Source organism: Selaginella moellendorffii, unplaced genomic scaffold (genome assembly GCF_000143415.4).
Source record: "Selaginella moellendorffii unplaced genomic scaffold, v1.0 SELMOscaffold_36, whole genome shotgun sequence".
Taxonomy (NCBI): domain Eukaryota; kingdom Viridiplantae; phylum Streptophyta; class Lycopodiopsida; order Selaginellales; family Selaginellaceae; genus Selaginella; species Selaginella moellendorffii.
In genome coordinates this window covers 784,073-806,059 of record NW_003314297.1, presented here as the reverse complement: position 1 = coordinate 806,059, position 21,987 = coordinate 784,073, and the positions used below count along the sequence as shown (strand labels likewise).

The following is a 21,987-nucleotide window of genomic DNA, read 5'->3' as shown; positions in this document are numbered from 1 at the left end:
TTAATCCCAGTAGAATAACTTGCGAGAAGAGCTCGAAGTTTGAGAATGATCAAAGACGAGAAAAACACTTCGTCTTTGAATTTATGTCAAGTTTGAAAAAAAACTTTTGCTTAAAATCTGGAGTTAATCCTCTCAATGCATATTCTTCTACCGTACACTACTTTTGGATATTTTTCTTTGTACAAGTTATGTAATCGACTGTTGATTGATGCGTTCTACTTGACCGGCGTGCTTGATCGATCCTGGAAGAGGCAAAAAGGAGATTACAAGCTAGAGTGCAATTCTTCGCGAGAAGACGAGTTTCTCAGGAGATCAATGGCTCTTTCTTCACATTTTGGAACTGCACTTCGCCGTTGAGAGCTTCGCTCACAAAGTTCTCAATTGCAGCTGACGTGAATGGGCCTGTGTGAGTAGCAAACCTCTTCTTTCGAAACTTGAAAGCCACCAATGCCGGATCTTGCTTCTCTAGCCTCTTGTCTCCAAATGCCTTCACGAATTTGGCCTGAGAAGCACCGTCCACGTACACGTACGAGACAGCGACCGAGGAAGATCTATTAGCGGGCTGGATGTTCTTCCGAGAAACCTGCGAAACAAAGGAACTTTAGTCCTGTGAAAGCTCTCAATCGCGGACAACACAAACCTCAAGCAGAATCTTTTTCGCCTTCTCCTCTGCGGATTTGGATCTCGTGACCGCGATGACACAAAGTGCGGTTTCGGAGCATAATCTGGAAAAGTTTTCCTTGGTCAGCTTCGAAATGCCGTCACTGGACTTGGTCTCGCGTTTCTCCCTGCGAACGTGTCTGTGTTTGGTCTCTAGATCTTTGAGGAGCCCTTTCAAGTCATCTGGTTTGATGTTCGGGCCTTGGGATAGAATGGTTGCGTCCGAATTTGCCAGAACACCGACCACCGCCGGAAGTTTTGTCACTTTGAACTTTCTTGCCAGCGTGTCGGATATATCCTGTACCTGTGGGAGGACGTAAAAACTGTTTTTAGAACCACGAAACGCAACTATCTCTTGCCTTTTTCTCGAAAAATACTACGCGCTGATGGAAGATTCCGCTCAAGGCTCTCCACATTGCCGGGGTCTCTTTTTTCTTCGTCAAAAGCACGGCTCCGGGAAGGTTGTCGTCTTTCTCGAAAATGTCCTCCTCATCCCCAATTATCCTTGTCGAAAGTCTGGGAAGGAACTCCACACTATAGGCCTCAAGTGCCTTCACTTTCCATTCACCCGTGTACTCAACCAAGGATCGTTTCCTGGATGGCACCCACGGACAAATGTAAAGTTTAGGCTCTTTGAGTACCGAAACGCGCTGTTGCTTGCATAGGAGCTGGTTACTCTGGCAGTTTATGATTCCTACCTGCATCAAAACATTCGTCAAAGGGAGAAAACAAAAATGAAACGTAAAAGAAAGAAACTGCACGTACCTTGATAACCCCGTTCATGTGCTTGGCAAACTCTTCAAGGATACGAGTTCTTTGGTCGAGCGCTGTTGATGAAACGAAGAGCAGCAGCCAGGTTTCCGAGTCATTGAGGACTTGTCTCGTGAACTCTGCCGAACTTAACTGCTGTAGCTGCGATCCAAACTCGGGGCCCGGATTCGAGTTCTTAAAAAATCCCCCAAACATGTCGTCCATGTAGCTCCCAAAGCCACCAAAGTTAAAGCCGTCAAAACTGAATCCATTCGGTCCATCGGAGTGGAACGTATAGCGCTGCTGGTATTCATGCTGAGCATTGCCATACTGGTGCTGTTGTTGTTGAAAATCTCTCTGGAAAGGATCACCACCGCCACCGCCGAAGCCACCGCCACCGCCGCCGCCGCCGCCAAAACCTCCTCCCGGCGGTGACTCTCCATAGAGATCATACTCCTTGCGCTTCTTCTCGTCACTAAGAATCTCGTAAGCTACACCCTCGTTAGAACGCACTCCCTTGAAAGAAAAAACACAGGATGACGCTTACCATTGCTTATCTCGGAGAATTTGTCTTGCGCGTTCTTCGCCTTGTTCTTGTCCGGGTGATATTGGAGCGAGAGCTTGTGGTAAGCCTTCTTGATTGCGCGTTGATCAGCATTCTTGTCCACGCCGAGAATCTGACGAGAAGAATGAAATTTCTAGCAGCAAATTCTTCAGGACTGTGCGAGTACCTTGTAGAGATCCTTGCTCTCCGCAGGAATCGAGAAGATCAGCAGCACGGAAACTAGAACGACTGTGATTGGCGATCGCAGCATGCTTCCAGCCAGAAACCCTACAATCTGGAATTTTCCAGTGGAGTTTTAAGGTTGCGTGGCTTAAGAGCTCTGGGCCGTCGATAATGCCCCCGTGGAAAGATCTGAACCGTCCAATTGATATAGTAGCCAAAGCTCCTGGATTTCGAAGCTCTCTTTCCCTCACTATGTTCTAGGGATTACTCTCGACGCGATGGTTTCTTACAGGCGCCTGCAATCCACAGTGGAGGTGGCGCTGGCAGGATCGCCATCGCCACAGCAGCGCACGGAGCTCTTCCATATGCTGCATTTGTGCCGCCCAGACTTCGAATCATTCCTCCTCTATCCGGTAAGCTAGGTCACCGTAGAGATTCTTCCGCAAAGCCCTAAACCCCGAGGAAATGTGCGTCAGGAGCCCAAGGCAGCCGATCGAACAGAGGTTTTATCGAAAGAAGTGAAGCTGCCGGACGCGCCGCCCACCGTGCTCGACGATCAGGATGTTCAAATTGTATGCTGGGAGTTGTCCTTCTTAGCTTTTAACGTTCTTTGCTTTGATCGCAGGCTTTGAAACTCAGTGACGACTATCATTTGAATGAGATCGATTGCGTGAGTCTTCTCGTCGCTGCTCATCAAGAGGTGAAAAACGACCTTAAGTTTGTGCGGGTCTCACGTACGTAATTTTTGTTTTGCGCAGTGGAATCTCTTAGGACGTGAGCCTCTCGAGGGCCTCCGACTATCAGCAGGGTTGTGGTTCACGGAAAGAAGAGCGCTAATCAACTCCTTGCAGCTTATTCTGAGAGTAAAGTTTGCGGCTTTGTTAATGTCTGTTTTCTTATGAGTTCTTTTCTTGCCAGAACAGGCCGTTGTGCTTGACGAAGAGCTTGATCCAGACTTGGTCGTTGATCTTCGACAATACATCGAGAGTTTGATTGACGCTGGACTACGCAAGCGACTTGTGACACTTATCAAGGTACCCTTGCGTCACTTGTATCGCATCGGGGACTATATGCCACTTAACAGGAACTTGGTCGCGAAGATCCATCTGGCTTAGGCGGGCCAGGGGTTGAGCCTTACGTTATGGATGCCAGGGGAGCTCTTGTGCTACGTCATGACGTCGCGCTTAGAGAACGGCTTAGCATATGCCAGTGTTTGGTCTTTTCATGCCTTATTGTTCGGATCAGTAAGTTTCTGAGGTCTTTGTTGCTGTAGTTTATTTTCTCTTCTTGTAGATTCGCAAGAAGCAAAAGACATCTATGGTCTTGTTAAGGACTGTTCGGGAGATGCATTTTCGTCACAATCCGTCGTCAAGCTTCAGGTGTCTTCCTATGCGTGCTGATCATTTACAATATCCCCTGTCGCAGATAGCGTACACAGTGATGTTTACCCTTGCAATCTCGTTAATATCGGACGCTCTCGGTGGTGGTCACGAGATGGGATCTGTGCTTTCGCCAGATGCTGTATTTCGCCGTGAGTTCCATAATCAGGTACCAGTTCTGCAAGATAGTTTCTCTCCTGATTTTTCTTCAGGTTATGGAGGTGGGGCTTGAGAGCACAACGAAAGGTTTTACAGATGTCATTAGACTAGTATGGGGGGTCTTCCTTATGTCTAACGTTGACACGAGCGGTATTTCAATCAACGAATCACAATCTGATATAACAAATGCTCGAGCATGTCTTGATCACGCTTGCGAGCAGAACGTTTTTAAATTCCTCGTTGAGAAAATTTTAAAAGCTGCCGCCTTCGAGGTAACGGTTATTTACATGTTTGCGAGGCTGGTTATTTATATGGCATGGCAGAATGATGATCCAGATCTTGTGTTCATGTACAATGCTTATTTGCACAAACTTTTCATAATATTTTTGTCCAATCCAATCGGCAGAGAGAAGGTACGTCAAATGTTCTTCAACACTTCTAGGATTTACTTTTTGACGTCCTCAATAGATCAAAGATTTGAAGAATGTCGCCATGTTTTCTGATCCGTATCCGACCGAGGAGCCAATGGAGGATGATTTGATAACACGCCGTCAAGCTATGCAAACACAAGCTGATCCTTTTATATCTTTGCTCGAGCTTATATCAGAAGTCTACCAGGTGATTTTCCATTGTTCTTACGTTCTCTTACGGAATTTGTTGTTTATCAGAGAGAACCAGCACTTGTTTCTGATAATGAAGTTCTTTGGAACTTCATAAGATTCATAAGCGAAGACCATTCAAGCTACCTTACATTAGTTGCTTTTCTCAAGATGCTGGTTGGATTGGTAAGCCCAAAAAATCACGACTGTGTTTTCATAAAACCTTTACAGGCTTGCAGTGAGGAAGGGGCTAGACAAGTGTACCAGATGCTACAGAACAAGACTTTCCGTACTGTTAGTTGGCAGACGCTTTTTAATTCGCTCAATGTCTATGAGGAGCACTTCAGACATTGCATTCAAACAAGCGGTTCTTTTCTCCCTCCTTTTCAGGAGGGAGATGCCAAAGCTCTTGACGCCTATTTGCAAGTTTTGAAAAAGGTACTTCGCTAGTTTGCTGGTGATATTGACGTATGATCATTCTTTTCAAGGTCTTGGAGGCTGGTAGCGAGGTGGAAAGGTCACTCTGGTTCCCGGATATTGAACCGCTTTTTAAGCTTCTCCCATTTGAAAATGTTCCACCGTATTTGAAGGTCGCGTTTTCCAATGTTGTCATGCGGAACTAATACTGGATTTGCACAGGGATCTTTGCGAAATGCAATCTCTGCCTTTGTTCCGTTATCTCCAGTTATAAGAGACAGAGTATGGAGCTTGCTGGATGCTTATGATCTTCCTCTGTCAGCTGCCACTACATTGGGAGGAGCCAATGTGCAACAAGTTTACGACATGACGTTTGAACTGAATGAAGTGGAGGCAAGGCAAGAAGAGTATCCCTCTACAATTTCATATTTGAACCTGCTGAATGTTCTGATGGCAAATGACCCCGACAAGTCTCACAAGGGCCAAAAGTAAGACTGAAATTTCGTTTATTTCTTTCTTTTAAGTGTTTTTCTCAGATTCGCTGGCATATTCAAGTTTGTCCGAGATCAGGTGTTCGGTCCGTATGCTCAAAGGGCCTATGCTGATCCCACATATAAATGGCAGATGGTGGTTGCATCCCTTAGGCACTTCCAAATGTATGTTTTGTAATTTCTTTTTTCCTAGAGTTCTTTGTTGACAGCATTGTATTCTTAGGATGCTGACGCTATATGATGTGTCCGAGGGGGATCTTCAAAATTCCTTGGAAGGATCTGAGCAGAGCTTTGGCGGAGCAAAGCTGTATCTTCCGCCAATTGAAATAATGAAGGTACGTATGGTATTTTTTATGTTGTTTTAAGCGAAACGTTTTCAGGATTTGATGGGCGGAAAATCTATCTTCCGAAGTCTCATGAGCATTGTTATGCTTGGAGCTGATTTTGTACTGGAGGAACGCATTAGCAAAAACTATGGTCCATCTCTTGAGGAAGCGGTGCAGCTTTGTTTGGAGCTTTTAGTTATTGCCTTTCAGAAAGATATTTTTTATGCCGACCACTGGCGACCGATTTATCAGGTACAACTCTTTTTGTTTCGTAGCGTTTCAACTTTCGTATGCTTATTTTGTAGACTATCGATGCTATATTGTCGCATGACAGCCGCCAAATCATAACCTTGATCCAGTACATCCATTATGAATCGCTATCAACTATCCAACATCTGTCGATCAAGATCATGGATGTCTTTAGGTGCGATTGTTTTACACCATCGAATTGCGCTAAAAGAGTTTTATTGGACAGTTCGCGATTGCCACACATAGTTTCTTTAATTGTCGATGCCAATGCCGCAGCAAATCTTGTTGAGGACTATGCAGCCTGTTTAGAAGCCCGCAGTCATGAACTTCAGACTTCTGACTGTGTTAAAGAAGACTCGGGCTCTCTTATTTTGCGGGTATGGAAGCTTCTTCTTTCTTTTTCTTTATATAACATCATTGTGTATACACAGCTGCTTTTGTCAAACTTGAATCGACCTTCTCCAAATCTAGCTCATTTGTTACTCACGTTTGACATAGATCAACCTGTTGAACGGACAATCCTTCAACCAAAACGCGTATACAGGTGCGTCTTGTTTTTCAGATTTCTACTCTGAACTATCATATCAGCTGCATGCGAGTTATATTGGAGCTTCTGGAATCACGCGCGAGGCCAGATGCAAACTCCTCGTTGCACGAGCTGGGATTTCAGGCAAGATGAAATACATTGTCCTTTTGACGTGCTCTTACCTATTGTTAAGTTCTACAGCTGGTGTATGAGCTCTGTGTCGATGAATTTACAAGTGGCCCGATGCTTGACCTTATGCGAACGGAGAAATACGATTTCTTTTCTTGCGTACGTCCTCGTTTAATTGCCTGCTAACAAGTTCTTGCATCTTCGGCCTTATGACTCGTCATTTTTGCAGCATTTGGACTCTGCTTGTGAGCCACTTCCTAAGCGAGAGACAAACCATTCTTTACGTATTAGCAGTTTGCAGCAGGTATGCATAGCCTAGCTCGCGACGTCTAGATGTACTTCATTTGTTTTCTGCAGAGAGCATGGCTTTTTAAGCTATTGGCACTGGATTTGCATGTCAGTGACATGGATGTTTTGTCACATCGTCGGAGTTGTCGTCGCCTTGTGGGGAAGCTTTTTATGGACGAAAGCGTGGATCCTCTGCCTGTGACAAATGCCGTGCCGGCGTTGCTTACTAACTATGGCCTTCAAAAAATGAAGGTTCGTTACAATCTGTTAATTGCTCGTTTTGTAACTATGAGTACGTCTATCAGGTTCTGGAGCTCCTTGATATCTTGCAGTTTCCTTTGGCAGAGCCTCCAACCGAAATTCCACAGTGCATAGAAGACTTTAAAGAAGATTTGAAGGTCTGTAATTCTGTGAAGCTCCTGGAGAGTGTTGATAAAACATTATGTCAGGTTGAAGAGATTCTGAACAATCCAGCATTGGTCGACGATGGTGGCATCTATACGCTTTCAGAACGTGGCGACAGAATAATCGATCTGACTGCTTTCAGGGACAAGCTTTGGCAGGTTAGTAACGTTCTCGAGAGATTGGACCTTGGACCGATAAGCGTTAACAGGCGTGCAAGAGGCTAGAAATGCAATATAACATTTTGGCAAATGAGCGACGACAAGTGGCAGTACGTGACGCCGTGCAGCAGCTACTTAGGTGGGCATGGAAGCGCAACAAGTTTTTGGAAGAACAAGCTGCACAGTTACACATGCTTGTGGGATGGACACAACTAGTAGAGGTAAGCACGTTGGGACCTTAAACGTTTGCTTAGTTCTTGTATTTCAGGTGACATTCTCCAGACGATTTGAGTTCTTAGGGAACCGCATTCAAGTGATCTATGAGTAAGATACTACATTTGGTTGCAACTGGAGTTCTAATGCATTGATTTTTAACAGCACGCTGGAAGCGGTTTTGGACGCAAGTTGTTCTTCAGACTGTTCTTTGAGCATGGCTTATGTCTTGAGCCAGGTAAGGAAAATTGTATTATTATTATTTATTTCTTTTCTTTTCTCTTTTTATTTTCGCACCTGAGAGTCAAGAATTTTTGTTTCAGGTTGTGCTGACATCAATGGCAAAACTTCAAGATCATGGTATATTTGCGCCTGGTGAAGAAGATTACAATGATGACGCTATATATGGAGATGTTTTGACAACGGTCCGTTTACCCAATACCGCGTGCCAGACCATCCTCTCGAAACTCCTTACCGGTGTATTGCGACCTGAGTCATCTGAAGCTTTAAGACGAAGGTACGATGCTTATTGGAATAAAATCTTGACCACTCTAGCTGGATGCTTTCAGGCAATTTGCATCTTTGTTAAGCTATTTTCATTATTGCCAAGGCATGGTAAATTCGGAACTTTCGGTTTCCATGATGCGGGGACTTTTGATGGAGGGGCAAGACGGCGTTGAGGACACAGAATTCGAAAAGGTAGGCAGTGAAGCTACCCTTCATGAATGCTTACGTACGTTTTAAGTTGCAGCTAGAAGGGGATCAGGCCGAACTTGCTCAAATGAACTTTAATATGCTTAGGCAGGAGGCTACTGCCCTGCTTGACTTGGTAAAACTATTAGCTATGTTTTTAATTTTTTTTAAATGTAACAATTTCTTCAGGTTTGTAAAGATGCATTACATGGAAGTGAAACGGCAAAGGCCATTGCGTTTTATGTTCTAGAGGCACTTGTGGCGGTTGATCGTAATCAGGTGTTCTTTGGACATTTGCAAAGCAGGGTTTGTTGACAACTGCTTCACTGATATTAGTACAAATTCTTATCAGGTGAAGAAGTCATTACATGTTTTCTCGCTGTTTAGTAACTTCTCGAACATACAGGCTTTAATTCTGCCTTCTCGTGACATGATCCGACGTCTATATACTCTGGAGGCTGAATTGGCATTACTTTTAAGAGTGTGTTTTCACAACAAGAAACGAGGCGCGCAAGCATTGTTTGCCATGGGTGCCATCCAACATCTGTCATCCTGTAAAGCTATTGATGTCCAGCTGACGGTAAACTGAATTCCGTAAGAGCGTATCTCAAAATGTGGTTTGTTCTGTGAAATAGGACGATGCGAGAAAGGAGCATATGGGAATTGGACTCCCATCACAACATGACAGGCAGCATCAGATTGTCATACCCGTTCTGAGGTTGATTTTATGTTTTACGACGCTAATTGACACAGGAAGAAAAGTAAGGTGTCAATTGCTTACTGGCGCTGATTCTACGTCTTATTGAACAGGATCGCGATGAAGTAGCTCTTGAAGTTCTAGAGTTTGTTAAACTTCATCATGGTTTGTTCGACCGTATCTTGCGAGACGATGGGACGAAAATGTATCTGGCAGACCTGGAAGAACTCCATTTGGCGACTGCAATTTTATCGAAGGTATATCATAATAATTAGATGCTTCAAATTTTCTTTCCGATTATAGGTGTGGCCATTCGAGGGCTCTGAGGACTTTGGCTTCAAACAAGGCCTGTTCAATTTGGCATACATATATTTCGCGCAGGACAATCAATCACGTAGTGGATTCATTCAGTTTTCTAAAAGCCAACGTCAAAATATGGGGGTACCTGCTGAGGTAAGATTAGTTTCCTAGCGATTGCAAGTGATTGTGTTTTTTCGCTCTCGCAGGACTCAAAGAAAATAGAGCTTCTTGTGACGCGCCTTCGTGGCAATCTGGTTTCCTACATTCACACATTAGTCAGCAAGCAGGGAATGAGATTAAACATCTCTGGAACAGACGTATGAGATTTTTGCTACGAGAAACTGGTTAGTTACTAACTAGCTGCATTTTCAGAGTTCTGAGGTGGTTATGCGACACTACACCTTGGGACTTCAAAGGCAACCCAGCCTCAAGCTTGTCTCAAGTCTTTTGGAACAGGCGGCTTTAGATCTCGAATCTTCTGCGGAAGAGAAAATGCTTATCGTGGCTAAGGTTCGGCGTTGAACAGTTTTGAAGCATCCAACCCTGTTTGTTCTTGCAGCTTCCTGATATTAACGAGCTTACAAGGCAGGAAGTCGATGACATCGCAAAGTCTAAGCAAGGGTCCGAAATGGAAAGCATGCGAAAGAGGTCCTATCCAATTGTAGCGTTTTCGTTGCTTTGTTACTTATCACAATTTGGTTGCAGAAGGTACTTGGCAATGGTGGAGATGTGTACAGATGCCAGCATCCGCGATACTCAAATCGCTTGCCTTGTTCTCGTCGTGGAGCAAGCTTTGGAAATCCTCTACCTCCATGTCGAAGCGATGTAAGTTCATCAAACTAAAACACCCATAACTTATGGTTTGCTTTACAGACAACAAGCTGCCCAAGGAGCCGAGGATTCAATGCAGGCACAGAAAGGCGAGCTGGATGCTCTTGGGCAGAAGCTACTCCCAACGTTTGAGAAGCTGGAGTCCATCAAAGAGGTAAGCAATAGAGGCTCCCATCCTCGATCTAGAGACATGTTTTTTTTTTTCATTCAGGACAAGGTGGGACGAGGAGTGAAGCACATCCACAGGCTCATTTACTCTCTAAAGTCCCAAACTCGGCGGTACTTCGATTGAATGTACAATTAGGATGATCAAAAAAGGGGAGCTGAATCTCTCCAGAAAGATTATGGTGTAGAGTTTGCAAGGCGATTGCCTCACGGAATACTTTCAGGCGAGCTCGTTAAAGCCGCCAATTTTTTCAAATTAATCTTACTTTAGTAGCTAAGTGCGTGCTCGCGCTTCCCATTTTATCTTTATGATCTTACTTTAACAGCTAAGTGGACGTGCCAGAGTGGTTATCGGGCATGACTAGAAATCATGTGGGCTTGCCCGCGCAGGTTCGAATCCTGCCGTCCACGGAACTTAATTTTGTTTGAAAATCTTTGAATATGACACGTGTCAGCTTTTCCCACCATCACCGGAGCTTAGGGTTAGGGCTTTTCAATTTGGCGATGGCGCAATCTTCGCATCGCTTTTGTAGCCGGCATGGCATCGGCGTGGAATTCGGCTCTAATCAATCCGGCGCCACGGTATGCCGATCCAATCTGTGAAATGGCGGAGATCGTCTCGCGCGTCCTCGTCCTCCTTGCTGCGCTTTGATGGCCGCGGCGTCCTCTTCCAAGCCTAGCAAGGCCACTGGCTCCAAGGTGCCGTCTTTCACCGCCAGGAATCCAGCAGCCCCAGCGGCATTTCCAGATGCCGGGGATTTGCTCGCCAAATCGCCAACCACGAAAACGAGGAAGAAGAGCCACTCTGGCGATGTCTGCGCGTCTTCAGCCCCGGCGCTAGCCGGTGTTCTTCACAAGTGGGTGAATTATGGAAAGGGATGGAGGCCCAGATGGTTTGAGCTCGAGGACGGCATTCTTTTCTACTACAAGATCCATGGACCCGATAAGATTTGCGTGCACAACGAGCAGATCAAGGCTTCCAAGATCATTGGAGATGAGTCGCGGAAGCTCTTGAAGAAGCCAAAGTTCTGTTCCCAAGGCGAGGAGAGGCAGCATCGAAGAACATTTGGAGAGGTACATTTGAAGGTACTTTTGTTTTCTTTCTTTTTTCTTTTTTTGTAAGTCACCATAAGTTTTTCTTTTTTTTTCTCTCTGATAGGTGTGCTCTCTCCGAGAGAGCAAGTCAGATGATAGGAAGTTTTACATCTATACGGGAACAAAAACTTTGCATCTCCGTGCGGAGTCGAAGGAGGACAGGACGGCATGGATGGATGCGTTAAGAACTTCCAAGGACCTTTTCCCGAAAGACATGAGCAGTTTAAGCTATCCTCCGCCGGCAGACAACATTAAAATTTCGACAGACGCGCTCAAGGAGCACCTTGTCAAGCTGGGAGTCCCCGAGCAAGGGATAAAAGAATGCGAGAAAATTATGATGTCCGAGTTTACAAAAATCCAACACCAACTGAGAGTAATGCAACAAAAGAGGCTGTTCTTGATCGAAAAGATTAGACTTCTCGAGGTATGTTTTTTCAGTTCAGGGTGATTCTACATTGTGGTGACAATGTCATCGATGTTGTCAGGCTGATAAGCTAGAGCTGGAGACTACAGTTGTAGACGAGATGCAGAACAATGCGTCTGCGGGAGCAGGGAACGTAGTGGGAGCGTTGAAAGACCACGGTATTAAGACTCATTCATGTACGTGGAAACGTGATTCTGGCCCGTTTTCTTGCAGTTTTACGCCTTTTAGGTGCCGATGAATCAGAATCTGATGAAGACATACGGCAGGAAGTCGTGGAAGCGGAGTCAGATGACGAGGATTTCTTTGACACCAGGGAGTCTCTCTCGGAGGCATACCTTGAGAGCGCCGTGTTTAACACAACTGTGGAGCTGATTGAGAACGAGGATGTTTCAAGCAACGGGCCTTCTGGCGAGGATGTTGTATATCCTTCTGTTAAAAGGCGCACCAGGCTACCGGAACCAAAGGAAGTTGAAAACTGTGTCAGCCTTTGGTCCATGATCAGAGACAACATTGGGAAGGACCTGAGTCGAATTTGCTTGCCAGTTTATTTCAACGAGCCACTATCGTCCTTGCAAAAATGCTTTGAAGATTTGGAGTACTCTCAACTGCTTGATCGCGCCAGAGAATATGGACAAAAGGTAACGGAAATACGATTACCAAGACTGACGCAACTCAGTGTTTTGTCTACAGGGAAACAGGCTAATGAGAATATTGTACGTGGCAGCTTTCGCAGTTTCTGGCTACGCTTCTACAGAAGGCCGACACTGCAAGCCATTTAATCCATTGCTCGGAGAAACGTATGAAGCAGATTTTCCGGACAAAGGCGTACGCTTTATAGCTGAGAAGGTAAGCATGAACTTCTTTTCACTCTTCGAAACTAATATTGCTGGTCATTGCAGGTAAGCCATCATCCAATGGTCATTGCTTGTCACTGTCAAGGCCGAGGGTGGGAACTCTGGGGAGACAGTACGCTCAAAAGCAAGTTTTGGGGTAGATCAATTCAACTTGATCCCGTTGGAGTACTCACACTTCAATTTGATGATGGCGAGACATTCCAATGGAGCAAGGTAAAGTGAAGCCAATATACCACGTACAGCTATGACAAACTCCGTGGGTTCTCACAGGTGACGTCCTCTATAAACAATATAATTCTCGGCAAACTTTATGTCGATCACTATGGTACAATGCGTATTCAGGGTAATCGAGGTCTTTCTTGTAAGCTCAAATTCAAAGAGCAGTCTATGATAGATAGAAATCCGCATCAGGTTCGTTTTCCTTTTTAATCTGGGTTCTATAGAGTTAATGTATCGGTACTTTCACGTCCTGTTTCGTAGGTTCAAGGGTACGTCCACAACGAAGGCGGTGATAAACTGGCTAGTCTTATCGGCAAGTGGGATGAGAGTATGTACTACGTGCTTGGGGATCCTGTGTCTAATGCTCGAGGCTACGACCCGATGGACACGGCCACACTGCTGTGGCAAAAGAATCCTCCGGCAGAGTTTCCAACGCGATACAATCTCACCGCCTTTGCCATAACATTGAACGAAATCACCCCTGATCTCAAGGTTCGTCGATCTGCTATCCCAAGACTTTCGTGCCAATTTACGGTTGTCTAGCAGGAGAAGCTCCCACCAACAGACTCGCGCTTGAGACCGGACCAAAGATACTTGGAGAACGGGGAATACGACCTGGCAAACGCAGAGAAGCAGCGGCTGGAACAGAAACAACGCCAGGTTTGCCTGTGCTGCTCTCAAGCTGCCAGTTTCAAACCTTCTCATCCTTCACAGGCGAGAAAGTTGCAAGAGACGGGGTGGACGCCAAGGTGGTTCAAGAGAGGCAGTGATCAAGGCACTTACCGGTTCATGAAAACGTACTGGGAAGCTCGCAAGCTTGGCCAGTGGCAGGGTTGTCCAGATATCTTCGGCCCGGACCTGGCATCGGACTGAGCGTAAGCTGCCACTTCGTTTTATATTTGTGAGCTTACACAACTCACACTCTCTCTTTGGATCAGGCTCCTTTCTTTTTTTCTTTTCACTTCTTCCGGCAAACTGTATCGACTTGAGAGATGCCGCTCGCTTCGTCGGCGTCGAGCGCTTGCCTGAGCCTGCGAATTGCGCTGGTGTCGCGAATTCCACTGGAGCGAGCGAGGTAAGCGACGAAGTCCTCGTCACTGGCTGGTTGGAGGGTCGTCGTCCAGCGATGGGCATCGTCGGACAAGAGCTTTGATTGTCCCACTCCGGCGGCCCCTTGCAAGAGGTTCCAGCACTCGATGTAGCAGTGGAGGAGGAGCATCTGGCCGGCCTGGTGGTGCTCCTGCTGCTGGCTATGGAACGCCGAGAAGCTGCGTTTCTTGAGGGGAGCTCTTCTCTGTGCCTCCTCCATCTCTCTCTCTCTCTCTCTCTCTCTCTCTCTCTCCCCTCCCTTTGCTTGGAGAAAAAGTTTTGAGAAGATCATGGATCTTTCTTTTTTCCTGGTTGTGGACACCAATTCGACAGATGGTGAGATGATAGAAAAAGTGGGGACACCTTTTTACAAGTGGCACCATTATTCGTGTCTTACTACAGGTTAAAATTTTGTTTCCCTCTACCTTTTACGACAAAATTATCTTTACTGAAACTTCCGGATAAAAGGAGACAGTATTTTTGCCCTATCCACTGTGAAGTAGTATAGAGTATAATTTTTAGTCCATTTGCGAATCTTTGGAACCTAGCGGTCGCGTTTGTATTTCCCTCGTTTCCCGCCCTAGATGCCGCGGGCGCGATGATGCGCCGGGATGGTAATCCGTCGCGCTTGGATTGACGGAGCTAACACGATTTCTCATCGCTGGAGGATTTGATCCACCCCTTGATATAGCGAGAGGATTTTGGAGTGGATCGATCGACTCCAGGGAATGGTTGGACTGCTATGGGAGATCGCAGCAATAGCATTGCCCGCGGCCTTTGCTCTAGCCGCAGATCCTCTATCCTCGCTTGTGGACACGATGTTTATCGGCAGAATTGGTAAGATTTCCTTTAATCCTTTTGGTTCTTTCCTTTAACTTTTTCTTGTGAATCTCTCCTTGACAGGATCGGTGGAGCTTGCGGCAGTGGGCGTCTCCATTTCTCTCTTCAACCTCGTCTCCAAAGTTTTCAACATACCACTGCTCACCATAACCACGTCCTTTGTAGCCGAGGACAAGGCCAGCTCTCTGGAAAGCTCCTTCAGCGAGGAGAAGCAAGCTAGCGTTGCTAAAGGTATGACTTCTTTCTCTCTTGTCAATTATGCGAAAGAAGAACTCGCAGATGAAGATCCCCCACAGCAACCACGGGTACAACTTCCTGCCGTATCGTCGTCGCTCGCTCTGGGTCTGATCCTCGGGCTAGCAGAGGCAGCTCTGCTCGCCGGTGGATCGTCGCAGGTTTTGAAAATCATGGGAGTTCCTCCGGTAGACCAAGCGTTTTTCCACCTTTTTTGATCACCAGACTAACGCATGGAATCTTGCAGCATTCGGACATGTTTGTTCCAGCAAAGCAGTATCTCTTGTTGCGCTCCATCGCCTCACCAGCCATCGTTGTGTCCTTGGCAATTCAGGGAAGTTTTCGTGGTTTCAAAGACACCAAGACGCCGCTATATGCCACAGGCAAGATCAAAGTCGTTGAAAACCAATTGTTTGCTTAAACTGTTCTTGGCAGTGTTGGGAAACGTTGTTCACATTGCGTTGGACCCAGTGCTGATGTTTACACTCCGGCTCAAAGTCTATGGAGCGGCAGCAGCGACCGTGATATCCGAGTAAGAATAATACATTGTTTTCTTTGTTTTCTTTGTGTTTTTAATGGTTGCTTGCAACTGTGGATTAAACATGCTCTGTCTGTACCTGTGCAGCTATCTCATCCTCCTCGTACTCCTCTACAAGCTGAATCAGTCTGTCGTGCTGTTTCCCTTACGCTTGCGATGGTCGTTTTTCGGGAGGTTTTTTCGATCCGGTAAGCGAGTCAAAAACTTTGGTTCAAATAGGCTCTGAAAGCTATTGCTCTGACAGGAGGTTTGCTGCTTCTTCGTACCATTGGAACGCTCTTGACGATGACTTTTGCCACATCGCTGGCTGCTCGGCTGGGAGCTAATCCAATGGCAGCGCATCAAATTTGCGTCCAGATCTGGTTAGCCGCCTCACTGCTCTCTGATTCTCTGGCTCTTGCGGGACAGGTTGCCACAACTCTTTTTTTTCTTCAAAGCTTTGGATGTTTTTCTAAGCCATTGTCATGTTTTCATTCTTTTTCGCCAGGCCATCGTCGCCGAGGGATTGGCAAATGCCGAGTACGACAAGGTCAAACTGGCAGCGTATCGTGTTCTTCAGGTGCTTTTTTCTAAACGTTTTCTCTGCTTTGGCTTTGGCCGTAATTTTTCTATTTGGTTTGCAGATAGGATTCGGATTTGGAGTCCTTGTGTGCCTGCTGCTCTTTCTTGTCTCACAGTGGCTGTTAAGAATGTTCACGCGCGACACCGAAGTTCTTGAGATCGTGAACATCGTTTTGCCGGTCTGTAAAGCTTTGAGCCTAAGAACTAATTTTTTTTTCGTTTTTTTACTAACCAAGACCTTGGCAGTTTGTGATTGCGACACAGCCCATCAACTCGCTGGCGTTTGTGGTTGACGGTCTATATTTCGGAGGATCCGACTTTGCCTTCTCTGCCTACTCAACAGTAAGATCATGTGCTCTATCCAAATTTCAAACTTCCAGTGGCTCTGTAAACTAATCTCGCGTGTTGATAGATATGCATTGGAGCTGCGTCGCTTGTTCCTCTCTTTCTGGGATCTCTCTGGTGGGGGCTGCCGGGCATATGGATTGGCCTCTCCTTTTTTATGTGCCTCCGCCTCATCACCGGGCTTCTAAGGTTGAATTCGAGCGTAGATTTACTCGCGCGTTGTCTAAAGCTAGTATGATTTTCCAGGCTTGGAACAGCAAGTGGACCGTGGAGATTCCTCAAAGGCGACTACAAAATGGTCTTACCGGTGTAACCAAATTTTTCTGTACACAAACTAACAAAATTTCTCAAACGTTGCTGTACACAATTGTACACAAACCAACAAAATTCTCACTGTATATAATTTTGACTTTTGAATTTGGGTAGTTTAGATTTCAATCTCACACAAACATTAAACATTTGACACTCTTTTGTTGGGACTTTAGCCTCATTGCTGTTATGTTTTTGCATCAATCCCACATGTCTCTGAAACTCATTGTATTGCAGTAGAAGTAGGGTCCTTGCTCCTTACTTGGGCTCTATAAACACTTCATATATTATCACTCTAAGCAATTTCAGTAGAATCTTTACTCTTGAGTTGATTTAGCTCTTGTAATGTTCTACCTGAGCTGAGGAACTGTCCTGTGTTTATAGTTATGTTTACCACTGGAAGTCACATTTTGATTGGAAAGTCCGGTTATGTCCTAAAGATTAATAGAGGTTAATGTCAGTTTTGGCTGGTAATTTGGCCAAATGACAAAAGAAAAGCCAATTGCAAGATTTCTGTCTAAAAGAACATTGAAGGAATCAAGTCGTAAAGTTAAGTATATTTAATTATATCTATAAAATATCGTATTACTCTAAAGAAAACGCAGAATTTGTCGCGCAATGATCCAAGTTGCGTGATGGTTACCTCCGCGGCGCTTTTGAGACCAGACAAGTGAACGACAGCATCATCACTCTTGATATCTTTGATCGGTGGGAACGAAAACTAAGAAAAGATAATCGATGGCTCGATCAAGCCAAAGCCCATTACACACTTGTCCTCGTAAACTAACATAAAGTTTAGGCACGAGAGGGGATTTGGACTATGATAGTTTAGTCGGCGTAGCACATGACATGGGATTGTGGCTTTAGATAAAATCACCTAGAACTTTAGTGATCTCGTGAGAGAGAGATTCGCTCCCCATTCGTGCCGGATATTCTCTCGGGGTCTCGGACAAAGCATAGCAAGGCGGGAAAGTCCTTTCTTTTTTACCAGCGCGTCACGAGAGAAGGCCACGCCAGTCCGGGCGTGGTAATCGTGGCTTTTAACGCCGTCCTAGGCGCTCGTATCGTAATCGTATGTAAGTATGTGGGATAAAACTCGGGCACTATCCACTTCCCCCTTTTCACTTTTTAACCCGGCCGTATTTCGTACCTGGTAATTATGGTATTTGGCCTCCTTGAGTGAGCTCTGGTTCTACGCTCTCTCTCTCTCTCTTGTTCTTAGATCATCTCTCTAGCATCACTACCTCTCTAGGGCAACAGTTTGGCGCTTCTCGTGAAGCGAGCGAGGGAATCTCTAGCTAGCTCCACCGCGCGCCGGGCATGAATTCCTAGAAAATTTACCAGGTGAGCGCTCTTCTTGCTTCCAGGATCGTCGAAGCGAGAGCACTGCGGGATTCTTCTTGATATTTTCTCGATTTGTGAGGTTCCCCTGCCGATCGGGTGTGCATTCCTCCGAGAGTTTGGATTCCATCGCCGCGCCTGTTCTTGATCCTGGTCCGCGATCCATAGCTGGCAGTATGATCGATCCGCCGAGAGGAAAGGGCTAGATTTTGGCTTGTTGCTGCTCGAATGCGCGATTCTTGATGCTTCTCTCGCCCAGGAAATTTCGATTCTAACACCGGCGCCTTGCTTGGCACAGATCGCGGTCGGCGCCTGGATCGATCATGGATCCTTGCAACTGCATTGACCCGCTGTGGCCGGCCGAGGATCTCCTCATCAGGTACCAATACGTGGCCGACATCTTCATCGCCCTGGCCTACTTCTCCATCCCGATCGAGCTCGCCTACTTCGTGCTCAAGTCCTCGATCTTCCCCTACCGCGGCGTGCTCATCCTCTTCGGCCTCTTCATCGTCCTCTGCGGCGCCACACACATGATCAGCCTGTGGATGGTGGAGGCGCACTCGCGCGGCGTGGAATGGGTCATGACCGTCGCCAAGGCGCTCACCGCGGTCGTCTCCTGCGGCACCGCTCTCAAGCTCGTCCAGATCATCCCCGACCTCCTCAGCGTCAAGACCCGCGAGCTCTTCCTCAAGAACAAGGCCGACGAGCTGGACCGGGAGATGGGACTGATGCGCACCGAGGCCGAGACCGGCAAGTACGTGAGGATGCTCACCAAGGAGATTCGCAACAGCCTCGTCAAGCACACCATCCTCAACACCACGCTGGTGGAGCTGGGCAAGACTCTGGGGCTGGAGGAGTGCTGCCTGTGGATGCCGAATCGCAGTGGCACGGAGCTGGAGCTGTTTCGGAGCCTGCGATCGCCCAACGCGGTGGCGACCAGCGTCCCCGTCCACCACCCCGACATAAAGCTCGTGTTTGGAGCCAACCGGGCCGTGGTCATCCCCTCGAGCAGCCCGGTTGCGATTCACGTACTCACGGCCGCTGGCAACGCTTCCGCGAGATCATCGTGCAGGTACGCTCCAGGAGAGGTGCTAGCGGTCAGAGTCCCGTTTCTCCACCTGAATGACTTTCGGGTAGGGGACTGGTCTCAGGCTCACGGTCACCGGCCGTTTGCTCTCATGGTGCTCGTACTGCCGCCAAACAGCGCCCGGAGATGGAGACCTCACGAGCTGGACATGGTGGACGCGGTTGCCGACCAGGTTTGGTTCTCGTTCCTTTCAGTCACATTCTCGCAAAGGCCTTGTAACGAGTTTGCCACCATTTTCGCAGGTTGCTGTTGCTATGTCCCATGCGTCCATCCTGGAGGACTCGATCAAGGCCAGGGACCTGCTGATGCAGCAGAACGTGGAGCTCGAGACGGCCCGGCGCGAGGCGGAGAGCGCCGACCGTGCCCGGAACAACTTCATGGCCGTGATGAACCAGGAGATGCGGACTCCCATGAACTCCATCATCGATCTCACTCACAGGCTCGAGGAGACCAACATGACTCAAGACCAGCGGGCTCTAGTCGATACGATCCTCAGGAACAGCACCCTCCTGGCCAAGCTCGTCAACAGCGTGCTGGACCTGTCGAGGCTGGAGGACGACAAAACCGTGCTGGACATGCGAGCTTTCAGGCTCCGCGGCATTTTCGAAGAGGTACGTTCGCATTTCTCTCTCACCGTGATTCAGTCCCTTCTACCTTCACAGGTGATGGAGCAGATCAAGCCTGTGGCCTCGGTGAAGAAGTTGGCCTTGTCACTGTCACTAGCAGCCGATCTTCCCGACTACGTCCTCGGTGACGATCGTCGCCTCGTCCAAGTCCTCCTCCAAATCACCGGAAACGCCGTCAAGTTCACCAAAGAAGGCAGCGTGAGTACGAGCGTGAGGCTGGAGAAGGGCGTCAATGGCAGCAACGACCACCATTGTTACATCCGAGTACAGGTAGCGTCACAGTCTCTCGGTTTCGATCTTCCGGGTGTGTTTGTTAGCTCACGTCGTTCGTATATAACTTCCAGGTGAGAGACACGGGCCAAGGCTTCCTCCCGCAGGACATACCCAAGCACTTCAACAGGGGTGGGATGATTCTCGACGCCAAGAACATCAAGCATTACAGTGGCACAGGCCTGCCGATCTCCAAAAGGTGGTTTGTGATGTATATATTAATTATCTGGGGCTCAACCTTTTTCCATGGTTTCGAGTTCCAGGCTGGTAAATCTCATGGAAGGCCACATCTGGATCGAGAGCGATGGCCCTGGCAAGGGATCGGTGGTCACCTTCATTGTAAAGTTGCAGAGATGCGTAACTCACACTGTGAGCGATGATCCGGAGAGGGAGCCACTGCTTGGCTCCAACTTTTGAGGCGGCGAACTTGGCCGAGGAGTCTGCTGGCTACAGCCAACATACTTCTGCCCGTCGTGGTAGCTTTCCTCTTTTCTTTTCTACCCAGTATAACCCCTGTGCGTAAATTCTGTGTCTTCAGCCTTGCTGTGATCAATCAAACCGGGGATCTCACAGAGGCGTGGGATTCAAGGCCTCGCTCGCGTCGGCGTCGGCATCGTCGTCCTCGTCGTTGCCGCCCCCGTCGGACACTTCTGCCGCTGCCGAGTCGCCGTCGTCCTCGAGCCCCATCTCTTTGAGCGTTTCCTGGACGAACTCCATCATAAATCTGTTGTAGAGCCTCTTGATGGTACGTATACACTTCCTTCTCTCGCCCGCGGGCAGTGCCGGTTTGTTCATCCCCTCCTGGCCAGACACAAACGTGTCCCACCCGTTCGCGGCCTCAAACTGTCCCAAGGCAGAGAAGTCCCGTCAAGTTTCAGTGCAAGAAAGAGCTTGTTTTCTAAGACGCACCTTGCATTTTCCACCAGTTCGGAGGATCATAGTGGCCAGCTTCCCCATGTTGACGAACTGATTCGCGGCTTTAGGATGGACGCAAAAGACCGGCTTTCCTTTCTCCTTGAGCCAGTGCCGGAGTTCTTTGGTCGAGACTTTGCATGGATCCAAGTCTGTAAAGAGAGAAGCTTGTCAATCCACCCATTTTTTCTCCTATGCTAGCTAAAGCTTGCCTTTCTTTAGACGAGGGAGAAGTGCGCAGGCCGACGAGAAGCCGTGGTTCCTGAGGCAGTGCTCTTGCCAATCGCCCTCGTATGCGTTGATGAAAGCTTGGAGCTCGCGGCTGGCCATGTCCTTGGGATGAGCAAAGGGGACGTGGGGAGGCCACTTTAGCTGGCTACACTTGGAGATACACAGTGGATGTCCGCCTCGCTGCATCTCTGCAACACAGCTCTTTTGTTTGCTCGCTCAAAGTCTAGAATTGGTCGTAAGGAAGAGAGCGAGCGAGGAGGGGGAGAGAGAGCTTAGAAGAAGAGAAGCGCAGACTTACTTCTTTCGTGTCACAGAAGCGCCCGTGGAGGCCCTGGGTCGCGGAGAGAGGCCGCAAGTAGTCCGTCCAGATCTGGCAGGCCTTTGCCCGGAGCTGCTTGGAGCGGCATGGCTTCCGCCCCTTGGAACTAGTGCTGGAGTTTCTAGTGTCGGCCGCTGCTCCTCCATTTTCCCTTCCATGGCGAAATATTTCAAGGCAAGAACGATCGATCATCGATCTTACCTGCTATCTCCTGGTGACGCTGGTGGATCCAGTAATCCCTCTGAAAATCCTGCGCCCGTGCTGCCTGGATTGTCCCCAATCTTGGTGTGGAAACTGCGATGGCAGCCACAGGCCGAGCAGATTTTGCTCGTCTCGGAATCGGTGTCGAATTCCTGGCAGCCATCCAGCAAGTAGCCGCCATTGCCCAGCGCGTGATTGCGCTTGCAAGCGCCGTAGCGCCGCGATGGCGCCGAAGCCTTGGCAGCAATGGGATCGGGCGCTCTCTTCTGTGACGCCATCCCTGCCAAGAACCCTAAAATGTGAAGCCTTAAAACGGAATATACCATAAAC

General features: G+C 47.7%; 6 protein-coding genes and 1 non-coding gene across 17 annotated transcripts; 5 read left to right on the top strand and 2 right to left on the bottom strand.

Annotated features, from left to right (window-relative positions):
• Positions 1-95: 95 nt before the first annotated feature.
• Positions 96-2,251, bottom strand: LOC9653232 (dnaJ protein ERDJ3A). The gene is made up of 6 exons (XM_024682994.1): positions 2,142-2,251; positions 1,958-2,087; positions 1,426-1,901; positions 1,020-1,358; positions 641-964; positions 96-583 (listed from the first exon to the last, which is right to left on the bottom strand). The coding sequence occupies exons 1-6, from the start codon at positions 2,223-2,225 to the stop codon at positions 305-307; spliced, it is 1,632 nt and encodes a 543-aa protein (XP_024538762.1). The 5' UTR covers positions 2,226-2,251; the 3' UTR covers positions 96-304.
• A 97-nt stretch (positions 2,252-2,348) lies between these two features.
• On the top strand, positions 2,349-10,440 carry LOC9653231 (nuclear pore complex protein NUP205). Its single transcript, XM_024682995.1, is given in 44 exon segments — positions 2,349-2,550; positions 2,614-2,709; positions 2,763-2,837; positions 2,896-3,000; positions 3,061-3,171; positions 3,222-3,381; positions 3,431-3,516; positions 3,563-3,685; positions 3,729-3,947; positions 3,999-4,088; positions 4,144-4,293; positions 4,344-4,460; positions 4,506-4,712; positions 4,763-4,864; positions 4,914-5,179; positions 5,228-5,347; positions 5,406-5,517; positions 5,563-5,760; positions 5,814-5,932; positions 5,984-6,134; positions 6,189-6,301; positions 6,346-6,427; positions 6,485-6,571; positions 6,642-6,716; positions 6,770-6,952; positions 7,006-7,098; positions 7,150-7,263; positions 7,314-7,484; positions 7,532-7,587; positions 7,642-7,714; positions 7,800-7,993; positions 8,046-8,182; positions 8,235-8,305; positions 8,359-8,471; positions 8,473-8,521; positions 8,576-8,749; positions 8,805-8,930; positions 8,980-9,123; positions 9,170-9,319; positions 9,373-9,483; positions 9,539-9,676; positions 9,726-9,814; positions 9,872-10,151; positions 10,209-10,440. Coding segments are annotated over 44 exon segments (5,646 nt in total). The 5' UTR covers positions 2,349-2,415; the 3' UTR covers positions 10,290-10,440.
• A 52-nt stretch (positions 10,441-10,492) lies between these two features.
• On the top strand, positions 10,493-10,573 carry TRNAS-AGA. The gene has a single exon. It is a non-coding gene; the product is annotated as a tRNA-Ser (tRNA).
• Positions 10,574-10,661: 88 nt separating this feature from the next.
• Positions 10,662-14,217, top strand: LOC112349157 (oxysterol-binding protein-related protein 1B-like). 4 transcript variants are annotated; one of them, XM_024682990.1, is made up of 10 exons: positions 10,663-11,248; positions 11,322-11,681; positions 11,743-11,839; positions 11,895-12,319; positions 12,372-12,527; positions 12,581-12,748; positions 12,806-12,946; positions 13,016-13,246; positions 13,301-13,629; positions 13,693-14,217. In XM_024682990.1, the coding sequence occupies exons 1-9, from the start codon at positions 10,814-10,816 to the stop codon at positions 13,625-13,627; spliced, it is 2,340 nt and encodes a 779-aa protein (XP_024538758.1). In that variant the 5' UTR covers positions 10,663-10,813; the 3' UTR covers positions 13,628-13,629; positions 13,693-14,217. The 4 variants fall into 4 exon arrangements, with proteins under 4 accessions (XP_024538759.1, XP_024538758.1, XP_024538757.1 ...); XM_024682992.1 differs by having other exon boundaries at positions 10,664-11,248; positions 13,301-13,414; positions 13,469-14,217; XM_024682991.1 differs by having other exon boundaries at positions 10,662-11,236; positions 13,301-14,217.
• A 354-nt stretch (positions 14,218-14,571) lies between these two features.
• LOC9653230 (protein DETOXIFICATION 44, chloroplastic) lies at positions 14,572-18,217 on the top strand. Its single transcript, XM_024682921.1, has 13 exons — positions 14,572-14,680; positions 14,747-15,105; positions 15,165-15,300; positions 15,353-15,449; positions 15,543-15,643; positions 15,700-15,863; positions 15,943-16,014; positions 16,079-16,195; positions 16,263-16,358; positions 16,429-16,550; positions 16,608-16,668; positions 17,662-17,742; positions 18,038-18,217. The coding sequence occupies exons 1-13, from the start codon at positions 14,572-14,574 to the stop codon at positions 18,215-18,217; spliced, it is 1,695 nt and encodes a 564-aa protein (XP_024538689.1).
• On the top strand, positions 17,804-21,099 carry LOC9658147 (ethylene receptor). 5 transcript variants are annotated; one of them, XR_002993293.1, is made up of 6 exons: positions 17,804-18,014; positions 18,310-19,270; positions 19,341-19,709; positions 19,761-19,994; positions 20,069-20,470; positions 20,533-21,099. XR_002993293.1 is itself a non-coding variant. In XM_002978167.2 (5 exons), the coding sequence occupies exons 1-5, from the start codon at positions 18,335-18,337 to the stop codon at positions 20,409-20,411; spliced, it is 1,818 nt and encodes a 605-aa protein (XP_002978213.1). In that variant the 5' UTR covers positions 18,236-18,334; the 3' UTR covers positions 20,412-21,099. The 5 variants fall into 5 exon arrangements, 1 of the variants encoding a protein (XP_002978213.1); XR_002993295.1 differs by lacking the exon at positions 17,804-18,014 and having other exon boundaries at positions 18,236-19,270; positions 20,069-20,193; positions 20,258-20,470; XR_002993294.1 differs by lacking the exon at positions 17,804-18,014 and having other exon boundaries at positions 18,236-19,270; positions 20,533-20,739; positions 20,921-21,099.
• On the bottom strand, positions 20,541-21,949 carry LOC9653229 (zinc-finger homeodomain protein 5). 4 transcript variants are annotated; one of them, XR_002993296.1, is made up of 4 exons: positions 21,658-21,949; positions 21,436-21,607; positions 20,904-21,338; positions 20,541-20,837 (listed from the first exon to the last, which is right to left on the bottom strand). XR_002993296.1 is itself a non-coding variant. In XM_024682997.1 (3 exons), exons 1-3 carry the CDS (start codon positions 21,933-21,935, stop codon positions 21,283-21,285), a joined length of 528 nt encoding a protein of 175 aa, XP_024538765.1. In that variant the 5' UTR covers positions 21,936-21,949; the 3' UTR covers positions 20,541-21,282. The 4 variants fall into 4 exon arrangements, 3 of the variants coding, with proteins under 3 accessions (XP_024538765.1, XP_002978033.2, XP_024538767.1); XM_024682997.1 differs by having other exon boundaries at positions 20,541-21,360; XM_002977987.2 differs by having other exon boundaries at positions 20,541-21,338.
• Positions 21,950-21,987: the final 38 nt, after the last annotated feature.